Source organism: Dendrobates tinctorius, unplaced genomic scaffold, assembly GCF_039654945.1.
Source record: "Dendrobates tinctorius isolate UK_male_01 unplaced genomic scaffold, ASM3965494v1 ptg000160l, whole genome shotgun sequence".
Taxonomy (NCBI): domain Eukaryota; kingdom Metazoa; phylum Chordata; class Amphibia; order Anura; family Dendrobatidae; genus Dendrobates; species Dendrobates tinctorius.
Window position 1 is genome coordinate 1,492,234 of NW_027361827.1, and position 17,176 is coordinate 1,509,409.

A 17,176-nucleotide genomic window follows, 5' to 3' on the forward strand; every position below is an offset into this window, starting at 1 on the left:
ATGGATGTTCGTGTTTGTAGTTGCTTCATGCCCAATTGTGTGTATTTAAAAAAAGGCTAAAGTTGGTCCTTCAAAAGCTATACTCAGCCCTTAGCTATCGTATATAAACCCCTCATAAAATATGCCTGTACAGATGATCTTTTAAAAGAGTCAAGCCTATGTGCACCTACATTTTATTACAAGAAATCTTCAAATGCTGATACAAAAGAATTAAAAAGTTGATCTCCTCAACAAAGGTATCAGCTTAATTTGTATGCTATTGGCCATATCTTTACTTTTACATCACAAAATCATGCTCTCAGGTTCTCTTTAAATGTCATTATCAACCTCTAACAGAAGCATGTAATGATGACTCCATTGACGATGCACTTGCGTATCAGTTTCGATTTGTAACCTCCATGTGATCATAACTGCCTTTTGTGTCGCACATTTTTGAGCTTCATAGGAGACAACTTCACCTTGGAAAGCAATACTGTGTGTTGTCCTCCTAAGGGAACAAATAAGGGGGAAGAATTTAAAAATTAAATTAAAAAAATGTGTTTGTGTATGTATATGTGACATATATATATATATAATGTGTGTATGTATGTATGTGTGTGTGTGTGTGTGTGTGTGTGTGTGTGTGTGTATATATATTGAAATCCCTTTTTACTCCTTCAGAAAATTTTTTCAAAATTAGCATATTAGATATTGTCATGACCACAAAAGCTCATCCATTAAAATATAAGGCTATGTTGCGCATTTGCAGCGTTTTTTATGCATATTTTCACCTGCGTTTCACAGCACCAGCAAAATCTATGGAATTTCAGAAATCACACTTTTTTTTTTTAATTTATTCCTGACTTTTTTTTTTTTTCAAAGAGCTGTATTTTTGCAAAATGAAAGCAATGGGTAGTGCAAAAAACGCAGTTATCAGGTTTTGCTGCGTTTTTGGTGCCAAAATTTAAACCTGTTTTAAGTTAAATCAGATTTTTTTTTTTTCTTATGCACTAAACTTTATCAGCATGCACAAGAGACAAATGTACCCTGACAAAAGCGCAGTAAAAAAACACACCAAAAACTAAGCAAGACTTGCTTTTTGTAAGCAGCTGCAAAAACGCAACGTATGAACATACCCCAAGTGTTTAAACCATAGGTCAAACAGTCAAAAGAAAAAAAATGAAGCCCTAGAGTTGCTGTTTTTCAGTCTGCACACTTTCCCCAAAACATATACAGTGAAAAGTGATCAGAGTTTCATATTTACCCCAAAAACGTCATCTCAGGGTTCAAAAAACAAGCCCCCAAACAGCTCTGTTTGCAGAAAAAATATTTTGTTTCACAATGTTCTTGTTTTTTGTTGACCACTAAAATTAAAAATATGTACCATGTTTTTCTTTTTTTTTTTTTTTTTTTAGTTTTACTTATTACTTATTATCGGCACCATTGCAGTGATCTGCAGAAACATAAGTTCAGGTAATTTTTACTGCAGAATGAAAGACAAAAAACCAATGGCAGAATTATGATTTTGTTCAACTATTCACCAAATTGGAATTGTTCTCTCGTTTTTTTAGCGCATTATAAGAAAAATTAATGATTTTTTTTTTTTTTTTAAACTACAATTTATTCCACACAAAAAACCTTCATACTGCTATGTCAACATCAAAGAAAAAAGTTATGACTCTTCGAAGCGTTGGAGGAAAAAATAGTGCAAAAAAGGAAAATGTTTAGGTCCTTTTACAGATGTTTTCTAGGATGAAGTTATTTATCTCCATAGACTTGCTCTTGGCAAAAAAATAATACAGTGTCGCTCATCTTTTGCGACACCACTGCTGAATCCATCTTCAATTTCAGATCTGTTGTGTTTCCTCTGTATTTGCCCAACAGTCCGTTCACCCTCAGCACAGCATGAGTAGCTAGCTAGTACCATTTCTGCCTAGTGGGAGTAAAGTGAGATTACCTAGAGACCGCTGAGCCCAGTGACCATCTCATGGTTTGTGGAGTCATCTATTCAACAAATATTTGGAACATTCCTAATTTTGTTTTTCTCTTATTTTTTAGGCTCACGCAGCTTGTTATGTGATACTGAACCATGAATGTACATTTGGAAGACTGCGAAATATGGTGCTTCCACCAAACTGTATTGTTTTACAGTCTCGAAATTTTAGTAAAATGCACTGCTTTAGGATATCAGAGAGTCTCCAAGCTGAACATGGTTTGTATGGCTCTGCTAAACTTTACTAGTCTGCTACTTCTAGTAATATATTTCAGAATTATTTTGTCTATGCTTTAACAAGAAAGTGTCAGTCTCTTACGCCGCTTTCACACTTCAGGCTTTCGGTATCCGGCATGGGGCGGCGAGAAACCGGACTGCCGGATCCGGCCGCATACACAGACACCGGATCCTTCTTTCTGCCGGATATATTCCTGGCAGAGAAGGTTTCCGGGCATGCGCAGTGCGAAAAACCGGTCCGTCGTTGGAAAAAAAACGTTGCATGCAACGGTTTTTCCAGACGCCGGACTGGCTATTTTCTCAGGATCCGGAAAAAAACGGACGCGCCGCATTGCCTTCCGGCGCAATGCGGCAGCAATGAAACAGCACGGGGAAAAAGCCAGTTCTGGTCGTAACAGGCACCGGATCCAGCAGTCCGGTTTTTCGCCACACTATGCCGGATACCGAAAGCCTGAAGTGTGAAAGCGGCCTTAAAGGAGTTATCCAGTACTCGGGCAATGCCTTCTTAACCTAAATGTTTGGCCCAGATAAAATAAAAGAAAAGACAACTATACTCCCCTCCTGTGCCGTTGCTTTTCCAGCGGTGTTGGCACTCGCGATCCTGGTGCTCTCGTGTAGCGGTTGTGACATATGATCCCGGCACCCAATTGGTGCCTGTGTTACTGTCCCCGCCTTCGGACAAATTGATAATGAAGAGGAAGTCCGGGCTGCAGCTGCCCTCACTTCCTCTTCATGTTCAGTTTGACAGGAGTCGGGGACCGTAACACCAGCACTGATTGGGCGACGGCGTGATGTGTTACAACAACGGTACGGGAGCCAAAGGGAGAACGGCGCCAGCATGGGAGGTAGGTATAGGCTTTATTATATTTGTCTGTGCCAAGTGAGGGGTATGAGAAGAACTTGTCCAAATAGTGAACAACTTCTTTAAAAACATATTTTACATGACTGAAATAAGGCTATGTTTACATGCAGCATTTTTGCTGTGTATGTTTGTGCAGAAAAGAAGCTGCTTTCAGAAATGTAATGCACATGCTTGATTTTTCTTTACTAACTTTGTGAACTGCAGTAGTTTTGAAGTTCCGTTCAGAAGTCAGTTCTTTCAGTGTTCTTGCAGCGTTTTTTCACCCACGGAAAGCAATGTTTTTGCTGCACTTTTGCAATGTCTTTTCTCTGTTTTTGGTGAATAAAACTACATTTATTAAGTGTATCCTGTAGAAAAATCACTCACGTAATCTACACCATAAAAACACACACAAAACAACTCAGCAAAACATGCATTTCGAACGCTGTTATTACTGCCAATCGAGCAGGTTTTGGCTGCAGAAAAAAAAAACGCTTTGAAAATGCTACGTGTGAACATAGCCCTAGTGTTTTGCTCATGCGATAATGCTATGTTCTTATCTACCTCTGTGCTGATCACAACAACTCTCGATAGACCCTATTGATTTACAATGGAGTGTGCCAGGGTCTTGTCGTATTTTCCAAAATGTTGGCATGGAGAAAAAAAAAGTCCTGCATGTGACTGATGTTCTAATGTCAAATGTGACAGAATTGTTGACAGAGGCTTACATGTCCATATGGCCAGAACGTAGTATACAGATGTCAGCTTTGTGCAGCTAAAGACATTAGAAAAACTTTGGAAAACTCTGCCATTCACAAACAACGCTTTAAAAAAAAAAACAGATCACACTTTTTTGTTATTTCAGTACCTTCAAGGAAAAAAAGAAGAATTAAATATATCATTTATTTATTTATTTATTTATTTTTTTACACAAAAATTGACTCTTGAACTGCAATTACTGTCTTCAGTTCAGTTGTTAAGTATGCATTGCTCTGGATACATATGTTTAACTAATTCCACATATTGCTTGAAAGAGTGACACTGAAGTCCTCTCAGCAGTTTCTTATTACTATTGGTAAGATTCGTTCTATATGCAAAGAAAATCCGCTGCATAAAGGGACTAGAATAGCAGATCTGAAATTCACTGCATGCCAACTTACACTGCGGACTTCAATTTTTGCTGTGGAGTTGCCACAGTGATAACTCTAATGTGTTTCATGGAGTTACAGTAACACCCAACGTTATCCACTATTATCCCTAGTAAGCCGTACTTTTTTTCTTTATTTAGTTAAAGGGAATCTGTCACCAGGTTTTTGTTCCACCATCTGAGCATGATGTAGGGGATGAGAACCGTATTCCAGTGATGTATCACTTTATGGGTTGCTGTAGTTTTGATAAAACAGTGTTTTATCTTCTGCATATCTAGCAGTTATGTGAATGCTGAGCTCTGTATATGTAATGACCCAGAAAGGGCCATTAGAAAAAATTCATGCTTTGATGTATTGCCTGGTGTCATTTTGTCAGATGAAACGTAAGTTGTTGCTTTGCTATACCACTGTAGACTAGCAGGTGGCAGTATAAGGGTCGGCACGGGACTTTATTGGAGGATGTCTGAGCAGTTGGAGAGAGTCACACATGGACTAGAGGTGAGGAGTAGGGTACAAGGGCTGCTAGGATTGAGTATCTTTCCAGACAGGCTTTTCAGAGCCCTGACAACCAAGAGCCGACAACAGAAGAAATCTAAATACAGAACCCAGACAGTTCGGAATACTGGCAAGTGGCACTCAGCATTCTGCCTGCTATGGTAGGTAGTCCAGGAGACCGAGGGTATAATCCTAAAGCTACAGAGCCCATCGCAGCAAGACCAAGCCACAATTCTAGAAATGCCATATCAGAGTATCAGTCCCGTTGTCATCCAGCCGAGGTCCAGTGTTGTGGCTCAATAGTGAAGAAGCAGTGAATCATTGATCCGTTATCCAGTAAACCGTTTGAATTGTTCATAGCAGCGTCTGCTCTACCTACCTACCTTCCAGCCTCTAAATATAATGTAGATGGGAGCGCCAGGAATATAGGGTAGGAGGACTGTGACACCCAAACTGCGCAACAGTGGGGAAAATAAGTATTTGATGCACTGCCAATTTTGCAAGTTTTCCCACCTACTAACAATGCAGAGGTCTGTATTTTTTATCGTGGGTACACTTCAACTGTGAGAGACAGAATCTTAAAATTAAAACCAGAAAATCACATTGTATGATTTTTAAATAATTAAATTGCATTTTATGGCATGAAATAAGTACCATATATACTCGTGTATAAGCCGAGATTTTTCAGCCCATTTTTTGGGGCTGAAAGTCCACCCCCCCCTCTCCGCTTATACACGAGTCATATACCGGTGGGGGAGGGGGATCGGGGGTGTCAGAGATCATACTCATCCCCTTCTGGCTCTTTTCTGCGGCCCCCCTGCTTGTTCCATGTTCTCAGCGCCCCTGCTCTTCCTGCTTCAGCGGTCACATGGTACCGCTTATTAAACTCGTGACCATGAGCATATTTATGACTTTAATGAGCTGTACCACGTGACCGCTGAAGCAGGAAGAGCAGCGACGCCCAGAACATGGAACAAGCAGGGGCTGCGCTGCAGAGAAGAGCGCCAGGAGGGGTGAGTATGAACGGGGGGGAGCCATATTCACCTGTCCCCGTTCTAGAGCCGGCAACGCTGATGAGCAGCAGGAGATGAGTATACAGTTTTTTTTGTTTTTTTTTTTGTAAGGTGGCAGTGGCAGCAGCAGCAACATGATAGGGCCACTCACTGTCCTCATTATCTGGGGCCACACACTGTGCAGCATTATCTGGGGCCACTCACTGTGCAGCATTATCTGGGGCCACTCACTGTGCAGCATTATCTGGGGCCACACACTGTGCAGCATTATCTGGGGCCACTCACTGTCCTCATTATCTGGGGCCACACACTGTGCAGCATTATCTGGGGCCACTCACTGTGCAGCATTATCTGGGGCCACTCACTGTGCAGCATTATCTGGGGCCACTCACTGTGCAGCATTATCTGGGGCCACTCACTGTGCAGCATTATCTGGGGCCACTCACTGTGCAGCATTATCTGGGGCCACACACTGTGCAGCATTATCTGGGGCCACACACTGTGCAGCATTATCTGGGGCCACACACTGTGCAGCATTATCTGGGGCCACACACTGTGCAGCATTATCTGGGGCCACACACTGTGCAGCATTATCTGGGGCCACTCACTGTGCAGCATTATCTGGGGCCACGCACTGTGCAGCATTATCTGGGGCCACGCACTGTGCAGCATTATCTGGGGCCACGCACTGTGCAGCATTATCTGGGGCCACTCACTGGGCAGCATTATCCGGGGCCACTCACTGTCCTCATTATCCGGGGCCACTCACTGTGCAGCATTATCTGGAGCCACTCACTGTCCTCATTATCTGGGGCCACACACTGTGCAGCATTATCTGGGGCCACTCACTGTGCAGCATTATCTGGGGCCACACACTGTGCAGCATTATCTGGGGCCACACACTGTGCAGCATTATCTGGGGCCACACACTGTGCAGCATTATCTGGGGCCACTCACTGTGCAGCATTATCTGGGGCCACGCACTGTGCAGCATTATCTGGGGCCACTCACTGTGCAGCATTGTCTGGGGCCACTCACTGGGCAGCATTATCCGGGGCCACTCACTGTCCTCATTATCCGGGGCCACTCACTGGGCAGCATTATCTGGAGCCACTCACTGTCCTCATTATCTGGGGCCACTCACTGTGCAGCATTATCTGGGGCCAATTACTGTGCAGCATTATCTGGGGCCACCTACTGTGCAGCATTATCTGGGGCCACTCACTGTGCCGCAAAACTGGGGCTACTCACTGTGCACCCTAGGCTTATACGCGAGTCAACAAGTTTTCCCAGTTTTTTGTGACAAAATTAGGGGGGTTGGATTATACATGGGTCGGCTTATACACGAGTATATACGGTATTTGATCACCTATCAACCAGCAAGAATTCTGGCTTTCAAAGACCTGTTAGCTTTTCTTTAAGAAGCCCTCCTACTCTGCACACATTACCTGTATTAATTGCACCTGTTTGAACTCCTTACCTGTATAAAAGACACCTGTCCACAAACTTAACTACATTCCAACCTCTCCACCATGGCCAAGACCAAAGAGCTATCTAAAATGGAAGAAACACAAGATGACTGTCAGTCTTCCTAAGTCTGAGGCACCATGCAAGATCTCGCCTCAAGGGGCAAGGATGATTCTGAGAAAGGTCAGGAATCCGCTCAGAACTACACAGGAAGAACTGGGCAATGACTTAGAGAGCTGGGACCACAGTCTCAAACATTACCATTAGTAGTAACACACTACGCTGTCATGGATTGAAATCCTGCATGGCACTCAAGGTCTCCCTGTTCATGCCAGCCCATGATCCAGAGGAGGCATGGGAGAAGATCATGTGGTCAGATGACACCAAGATAGAACTTTTTGGTATCACCTCCACTCGGTGATTGGAGGAAAAAGGATGAGTGCAACCACAGAACACTGTCCCAACCATGAAGCATAATGGGGAAACATCATATTTTTAGGGTGTGACCTCTAAAATTGCAGACAAAGGTTTCTGTACCAAATTAAGTTCTGTTTTTCTGTTTTCTATTGTTTGAAACACTTATTTCAAGCAAATAAAATGTAAATTAATTGGGTAAAAATCATACAATGTGATTTTCTTTTTTTTTTTCTTTTAGGTTTCTATCTCTCTCACAGTTAAAGTGTACCTTTCACAAAAATTACAGACCACTTGACTTTTTTCTAGGTGGGGAAACTTGCAAAATCAGCAGTGTATCAAATACTTACCGTATATACTCGTGTATAAGCCGAGATTTTCAGCCCATTTTTTTGGGCTGAAAGTCCCCCTCTCGGCTTATACACGAGTCATATACCGAGGGGGAGCGGCGGTGTCAGATCATACTCACCCTTCTCTGCAGCTCCCCTGCTTGTTCTATGTTGTCGGCGCTGCTCTCTTCCTGGTTCAGCGGTCACGTGGTACCCGCTCATTAAATATGCGCATATTTAATGAGCGGGTACCACGTGACCACTGAACCAGGAAGAGAGCAGCGCCGACAACATGGAACAACAAGCAGGGGAGCTGCAGAGACAAGCGCCAGGACCCGGTGAGTATGGACGCGGGGGGTTGGGAGGCATAGTCACCTGTCCCTGCGCTCTGCTGTCTTGCGTCCTCTGCAGTGACATTCAGGTCAGAGGGCGCTATCGCTCTCTGCCTGCACAGACACTGCAGAGCGCAACGCTGATGAGCAGGGGGTAGCGACTGAGGTGAGTATACAGGTTTTTGGTTTTTTTGTAAGGGAGGCAGCGGCAGCAGCAACATGATGGGGCCACTCACTGCAGAAAAGCTGGGGCCTCTCACTGTGCAGCAAAGCTGGGGCCACTCACTGTGCAGATAACTGGGGCCACTCACTGTGAAGCAAAGCTGGGGCCACTCACTGTGCAGATAACTGGGGCCACTCACTGTGCAGATAACTGGGGCCACTCACTGTGCATCATAACTGGGGCCACTCACTGTGCAGATAACTGAGGCCACTCACTGTGCATCATAACTGGGGCCACTCACTGTGCAGATAACTGGGGCCACTCACTGTGCATCATAAATGGGGCCACTCACTGTGCATCATAAATGGGGCCACTCACTGTGCAGATAACTGGGGCCACTCACTGTGCATCATAACTGGGGCCACTCACTGTGCATCATAACTGGGGCCACTCACTGTGCATCATAACTGGGGCCACTCACTGTGCATCATAACTGGGGCCACTCACTGTGCATCATAACTGGGGCCACTCACTGTGCATCATAACTGGGGCCACTCACTGTGCATCATAACTGGGGCCACTCACTGTGCATCATAACTGGGGCCACTCACTGTGCATCATAACTGGGGCCACTCACTGTGCATCATAACTGGGGCCACTCACTGTGCATCATAACTGGGGCCACTCACTGTGCATCATAACTGGGGCCACTCACTGTGCATCATAACTGGGGCCACTCACTGTGCATCATAACTGGGGCCACTCACTGTGCATCATAACTGGGGCAACTCACTGTGCAGATAACTGGGGCCACTCACTGTGCATCATAACTGGGGCCACTCACTGTGCATCATAACTGGGGCCACTCACTGTGCATCATAACTGGGGCCACTCACTGTGCATCATAACTGGGGCCACTCACTGTGCATCATAACTGGGGCCACTCACTGTGCATCATAACTGGGGCCACTCACTGTGCATCATAACTGGGGCCACTCACTGTGCATCATAGCTGGGGCCACACACTGTGCAGATAACTGGGGCCACTCACTGTGCATCATAACTGGGGCAACTCACTGTGCAGATAACTGGGGCCACTCACTGTGCATCATAACTGGGGCCACTCACTGTGCATCATAACTGGGGCCACTCACTGTGCATCATAACTGGGGCCACTCACTGGGCATCATAACTGGGGCCACTCACTGGGCATCATAACTGGGGCCACTCACTGGGCATCATAACTGGGGCCACTCACTGGGCATCATAACTGGGGCCACTCACTGTGCAGATAACTGGGGCCACTCACTGTGCATCATAACTGGGGCCACTCACTGTGCATCATAACTGGGGCCACTCACTGTGCATCATAACTGGGGCCACTCACTGTGCAGATAACTGGGGCCACTCACTGTGCATCATAACTGGGGCCACTCACTGTGCATCATAACTGGGGCCACTCACTGTGCATCATAACTGGGGCCACTCACTGTGCATCATAGCTGGGGCCACTCACTGTGCATCATAGCTGGGGCCACACACTGTGCAGATAACTGGGGCCACTCACTGTGCATCATAACTGGGGCCACTCACTGTGCATCATAACTGGGGCCACTCACTGTGCATCATAACTGGGGCCACTCACTGTGCATCATAACTGGGGCCACTCACTGGGCATCATAACTGGGGCCACTCACTGGGCATCATAACTGGGGCCACTCACTGGGCATCATAACTGGGGCCACTCACTGTGCAGATAACTGGGGCCACTCACTGTGCATCATAACTGGGGCCACTCACTGTGCATCATAACTGGGGCCACTCACTGTGCATCATAACTGGGGCCACTCACTGTGCATCATAACTGGGGCCACTCACTGTGCATCATAACTGGGGCCACTCACTGTGCATCATAACTGGGGCCACACACTGCAGATAACTGAGGCCACTCACTGTGCACCCTCGGCTTATACACGAGTCAATAAGTTTTCCCAGTTTTTTGTGGCAAAATTAGGGGGGTTGGCTTATACTCGGGTCAGCTTATACTCTAGTATATACGGTATTTTCCCCACTGTATGTCTGCGTCTAATAGTGCCTCCTGGCCCTTCTACTTGGGTGTGGCATTTAATGCATATAACTCTGCCTACATCTCTGACAACTTTCTGCCTATGCACAGTTAACACAAAAGCTGCGAATCAGTGGTGGAAGGGCAAGGTTGTAGAGAGTTAATTAATATGAAGACTACATGGCCGAAGGTTTTCTAGTCCTCTCTAAGCAATCTCCTGCCGGTAGAACAGTGATTTTGTGAAACCTACTGCAAAAGGTCCAGCAAAAGCCACCAGGCACATTAGATTGACTGGTTCAGCGGACACTTTGTGTATAAGGGCGCCAGCCAACTGAACGTCAGGGGAGATCATGGTTATTCAATTTTGGACTGTCTGATGGCAACTTTCTTATAAAGAACACAATAATGCTCGACCGAATGAGCACTCCTATGGATGAAAGAGTTTCGGTTGCGATGGCTGTCAGCAGAATGATCAAGCTGAAGCATCGTTCAGCAGCAGCCATTTAAAGGGACTCTGGTAGCACAGAATGCCTGTTGAAAGCAAATACAGGCCCCCTCGGTGCATCATGAGGCGGCAATCATTTAAATACACCTTCCCATCTGCTTGTTTTCTTTCTCTCCTCCCCACTTTTTTTTTTTTTTCCATAAATGTGTTTAGTAAACTTTTCAAAATAAGGTACAACAATCCAGAAAGATGATATACATATGAATACATCAGAATATACAGACAGGTAAGATACAACATTGTGAGGGACAAAACAAGCTTGTAATCCTAGATATCTCAAATCAGACACGTCATGTCCATTCACATTTTAGTAACCTTTGGACTAATCATTCTGAGATTGTGTAGGAAAAAGGCAGATATAGAGAAATAAAGTCAAGAAGAGGGAAAGAGAATAGAGAAAGAGGGTAAGAAATGGGGGAAGGGGAGGGGGAAATAAACCAACCTCGGTCCCAGCTACCCTACGAAAACTATGGAAACTCAGTTAACCAGCCCGGAAACTCCGAACTCTCCTTGAATGTCTCCCAGAGGAACCACATTTGTCCCTGCTCAGTCACAGATTCATCATCTTGAGCCATCAGCGACTCCATTCGGTTCACTCTATCCATCTCGGACACCCACTCCACCGCAGACGGAACCCATGTCGCTCTCCAGTACCGGGGAATAATTGTTCTGGCCGCTATTAAGCAGAACCTCATAATTCCTTTCTTTATGGTTGTTTTAGACCCATGAATCAATGAAAGGAGAGCTATTTGAGGGGATGGCTCACAGAGAACGCCCGTCATCAAGTCCCCACTTTTTTTTTTTTTGGACAGCTCTGGCTTCATAGCGCTAGAGAAGGTCGGAAATAGATGGAAAACAAGCAGGCAGGAAGGTGTATATAAATGTTTGACCACATCGTGAAGCACCGAGGGACTGTACTTGGTTTCTGTGCTAACAGAACCCCTCTTTAATGTGTATGGCCAGCTTAAGTGACACACCTCTGCAATCAAGGTCTCTGTCCACATTATGTTGTTCTTAGATTAGGTGGCAGTAAACCTGGTGACCGTTTCCCTTTAGGCTCCTTGTATACGACACTTTCTGTCTAAACACATGTTGTTTTAAACTCCCTATACATTTTGTTTTGTCTTCATAACACATGTATTGTAAATCATCAGCTCCACACACTGAGTGTGCTTTCAGCAGTGATTGTAATATAGGGGATGGCAAAATAAAAAATAGTATTTAGATATTTATTTTTATATTGACAGATGATGATAATGAAACAGACACAGCAACACAAGGACCAATAAAAGAAACGCCTACATCTACGGATTCAAGTATGTTATTTAATTGTGCTATAATCGCTTGTGCCCTTAGTTAGCCTGATACAGTACCTTAGGATTCTATTGTAAATCATGTACCGAGGGTGGTGTTCAGGATACAGTGGAGTCACAGATGAGACAATAACAAATTTCCACACAGCCCACTGTCAGTAACTATTTTAGGGTCCCGTTTCACTTAGCAACGCAACAGCGATCCCGACAGTGATACGACCTGGTAAAGATCGCTGGTGCATCGCTAAATGGTCGCTAGTGAGCTGCCAAACAGGCAGATCTCTTCAGCGACGCAGCAAACATCCAGCGATCCTCGGCGGTCGTTGGTACCTTGTCACACAGTAGCTTTTCTGACGATTCCCGCCTGCATCCCTGAGTTCTGCGTCGCCAACGAGGTCGCTCGTCGGCGTCAAACACAGTGATGCATGCTGGCCAGTGGGACACCAACTATGGAAAAAACGTCCCAGGACATTCGAGCACGATCAGCGATATCCAGTGGGGGGGGGCCGGTCGCCGCTGCGTGTCACATGTAGCGAGATCGCTGGCGAGGTCACTGTTGCGTCACAAAATCGGTGACGCTTCAGCGATCTCGCTATGTGAGACGGGGGCTTTACTTAGAAACAAAGATATCCCTACTCGGTTTTGATAAACACACAAAGAAACGCTATCAAACAAACATTTTGCCAGAAGGCTATATCCACTGTGCTGGACAGCTTGGCACCAAAGAGAACTGTTTCTACTATTTACTGTATGGGAATTTACCTGTTGGCGTGCCTGTCTGAACCGGCCGCTGTTACCTTATTACACCCTGAGAGCAAACTGGCTTCATTAAGTGAGTACAAAGCACGGACTGACCAGTAGTTCACAATCTTAAGAATATATATTTCTATTCCTATTTCCCAACCAAACATTCCCCTCCCGTCCTTGACTAAGCCTAATGGAGCTGAGTGACTGCTCCACCTTATATTGTCCCACAGAGAAACTCCTCTTCCAGAGAGCAGAGAGGAAAACACAAGTCCTTCCTGAAGTTCACGGTGTTCTGTGTCAGCACCGATATGTAGTATAGAATCCTTCGTTACTGAACAGCACGAAAACCTAGTGACAAAACTAGGGTTTCTGGCCGTTGATTCTAGTAGGAAAACCGTGGTCCGTAGAGTCAATATATATCTAATTAACTAACTAAAGGCTTAGTTGCATATTGTGATGCGAGCATGTTTACTTACTGCTGCATCATAGCGGGCTTTTAGTGTTTCTTACTGCCGGGTCTGCGCCGAATGAAACAATCAGGACACGCAGACGGATGCAGAGCTCTTCCTGCTGGTGGGCAATGCCGAGTAGGCTTGTGCTTGATGTGGCACCTTTCACTTCACTGGTCCTGGGTCCTTTCTGTTCTTTAACACCTTATACAGCAGGAATTCCCTTGCATCTGGACAGGTTCGGATACCGGTTCAGTTGAGCCTCAATCTGCCGCTGCTCTTCACTAAGACGGATCCTGTTACGAGGGGATTTCACCACATCCCTCTCCAGCACAACCTTACACACTCTTCATTCCTGCAGACGCTGCTCAAGATGGCCGCCTGCAACTCTGTCATACCTCAGTTCTCCAACTAATGCTGGGGGCTGTGCAAACTGGTTTTATACCTGTGTGTCCTTAAACGTATGTCCAATAGTACCAGGGAAAAAGACTTAGTGTAAACATATATTCCCATAAAAAGTTTGAAACTTCATTAGATACTTGATAAAAATTCCACCCAGTACAATAACAATTTTGCATAATTAAAACTAGCCTAGCCTAACCTCACAGGTCCCTACATTGCCCTACTATCGCTACCTGACATTGGAGGCTGGCACCCTAAGAGAACGATTTTTTTTTGCGCCCCCACTCCGCGTCGGCTATCCCAATCTGTCCTTGGTAAGACCTATTGATATGCAGGTGGGAAAACAATAAGCATTAAAAAGAGATGAAAGATAGAGATTAATGAAACTCTAAGATTGACCTAACAAACTGATAATAGTATACTAATGCTCTTGAACACACAAATATATGATCCTTTGTAACAAAAAATATCTACAGATACATGAAAAAAATCCACAACGGGGACAGGATCATATGACAAATTTTCAGTTGATAAATGTGGTCATATAACCAAAGTAATAATGGAAAAATAGTTTTAGGTCCCTCTTAAGGGGCCTTTACACATAGCGATATCGCTAAGGCTACTTTCACACATCAGGTTTTCGGCGTCAGGCGCGATCCGGCGTCGTGCCGGAACGCCGGATCCGGCAAATGTTTCGTAAAACCGGATGTGACGGATCCGGTTTTCTGGCGGATCCGTCTTTTTCTGGACAGACAAAACCGGATCCGTCTCATCCGGTTCATCCGTTTTTCTATCCGTTTTTCGACGGATTACGCCGGATCCGGTTTTTAAAATTGACCCTTGTGGCCTTCCGAACGGGATTGGCTACTGGAAAACTATATATAGCATGTTCCTACAGCCCTTCTTTGACAGGTTGTAGAGGAGAAAGTGCAGGTTGGAGAGAAGAGCAAGTTACTGGCGAAGATGGATGTTGTCATTGGAAATATTTTGAAGAATTTGGCGGATTTTACAGCGGAGGCAAATCGTTTGAGTGTGATTGTTCTGGAGAAGGAGAGAGCGAGACAGCAGCGCATCAGGCATCGTAGACGACGTTTGTGGATCCACCCCATCACAGCCAAGAGAATGACGCGTGGGGTCTATTCTACACTATGCATGGACCTTCGACGAAACCCGGATAAATTTTTTGGATACGTTAGGATGAAAATGGAGAATTTTGATTACTTGGTGGAGCGCATTGCACACCTCATAAGAAAAGCGGACACCTATTGCCGCTTCTCTGTTTCACCCGCAGAGCGTCTGATGGTGACTTTAAGGTAAGCCACATTTATTGGATATGATCGCATCAGAGCACACTTTCACTGCAATCTTGTTGGTGGTAATTTGTATCTCCAAGTGTTATAGGTCAGTTTTGGTATGTAATGCTGTGATTTAAAACTAATTTATTGTTTTTTAATTCCCCACAGATTTCTTGCAACTGGAGAATCCCTTTCGTCACTGCATTTCCAGTACAGACTCGGGATTTCCACCATATCTGGAATTGTGAAGTACACATGCCGTGCACTGTGGGACTCCTTAGCTGAAGAGTTTTTACCAGAGCCCACAACAGAGAGGTGGATTGAAATTGCTGACAAGTTTCAACAGATATGTCAGTTTCCAAACTGCTTGGGCGCTGTGGACGGGAAACATATCCGCATTGTAAAGCCAGCTGGATCGGGATCGGAATATTTCAATTACAAGAAATATTTTTCAATTGTCCTCATGGCCATCGCTGACGCGGAATACAAATTTATTGCGGTTGATATTGGGGCCTATGGCCACTCCAATGACTCTCAAGTTTTCAAACTGTCTGCCGTGGGGCGTAAACTGTATGGAAACACCTTCCAGTTCCCACCACCTAGACCGCTGCCGCAAACATCTGGTCCACCTATGCCATTTGTCTGTGTAGGGGATGAAGCCTTCCAGCTGTCAGAACACCTTTTGAAACCGTACTCTAGCAGAGGATTGACAAGACCAAAACGCATTTTTAATTACCGCCTCACAAGAGCAAGAAGAATGGTTGAATGTACCTTTGGTATTCTGACAGCCAAATGGCGGGTCCTATTGACTGCGATCAACCTCAAGACAGAAACTGTGGACGAGGTGATCAAAGCGTGCGTGGTACTCCACAATTTTGTTATCTGCAAGGAACCCATTTCCATTGAGGACACCTCTGAAGAAACCACCTTGCAAGATTACCATGACATTACCACTAGAAGTTCTGTGACGGTTTCAGTAATGAGGGACAATTTTGCACTATACTTTGTCACCTCAAGGCAGAGTACACTGGCAGGATGACAGAGTGTGAAAGATTTGTGCCCTAACCAAACTTGTGTACCTTCTGTACCAACAGTATATACCTTTGCCAACCAAAGTTGGCTATCTTGTCATGGTCTCTATTTTTAGCTTTAGGCCACAGGTGTGTACCTGGTTGTGTTTTATGCAAAGTATTTCACCTTTTAACAAAAGTTGTGTACATTGTTAGGAAATCACCAACAATAAACACAACTTTTTAGGTGAAATACTTTGCTTCAAACACAACCAGGAACACAACTGTGGCAAAAAGCTAAAATTTACCCACAGTTACATACCTAGTTTTGAATACCATTTCACCTTTTAAATACCCTGTATTTAACCTTTTTCGCCGCAGAAAGAAATGACAGACAACCAGTGTAAAATAATTTAACTTTTATTGAAAAAATGTTTTTTTTAGTAAACTTTTTTAAAATTTTAATAAACTTGTTTAATAAAACTTTGAAACTATAAAACTCAAACCATAAAACTGGTCATTTTTATTTAAATACACACATTATAATTCTGTGTAGTGTGTGGTGGAAATACTGCTGTAGGGGCTGCGGGACACTTCGACACTGGGAGTGTGGAGAGAGGACTGGGATCGTGGTGGGGAAGGAACAGTTAGAGGTGAAGGTGTGGAAAAAACTACAGAATGGGTGGACATGTGGGAAGCAGAAGAGGTGGTGGAGTGGAGGGTTGGGCAGGGACTGTAGGAGCAGATGATGTTGATGGCAAGTTGTATGGGGAAGGAGTTTGGTACGGGGCAGGTTGCTGGAAGTGGGGAGATGTCTGGTACGGGGCAGGTTGCTGGAAGTGGGGAGATGTCTGGTACTGGGGAGGTTGCTGGTACTGGGGAGTTTGCAGGTACTGTGGAGGTTGCTGGTACTGGTGAGGTTGCTGGTGCTGGGGAGGTTGCTGGTGCTGGGGAGGTTGCTGGTGCTGGGGAGGTTGCT

At 44.9% G+C, this 17,176-nt stretch overlaps 1 protein-coding gene across 1 annotated transcript in view; it reads left to right on the top strand.

Moving 5' to 3' along the window:
• LOC141052408 (diacylglycerol kinase theta-like) overlaps window positions 1–17,176 on the top strand; it is a 202,299-nt gene that overhangs the window by 103,071 nt on the left and 82,052 nt on the right. Inside the window, exons 6-7 of the mRNA XM_073549637.1 lie at window positions 2,038–2,191; window positions 12,229–12,297. Coding sequence (XP_073405738.1) covers window positions 2,038–2,191; window positions 12,229–12,297 — 223 coding nt within the window. The remainder of the gene's footprint in view (window positions 1–2,037; window positions 2,192–12,228; window positions 12,298–17,176) is intronic.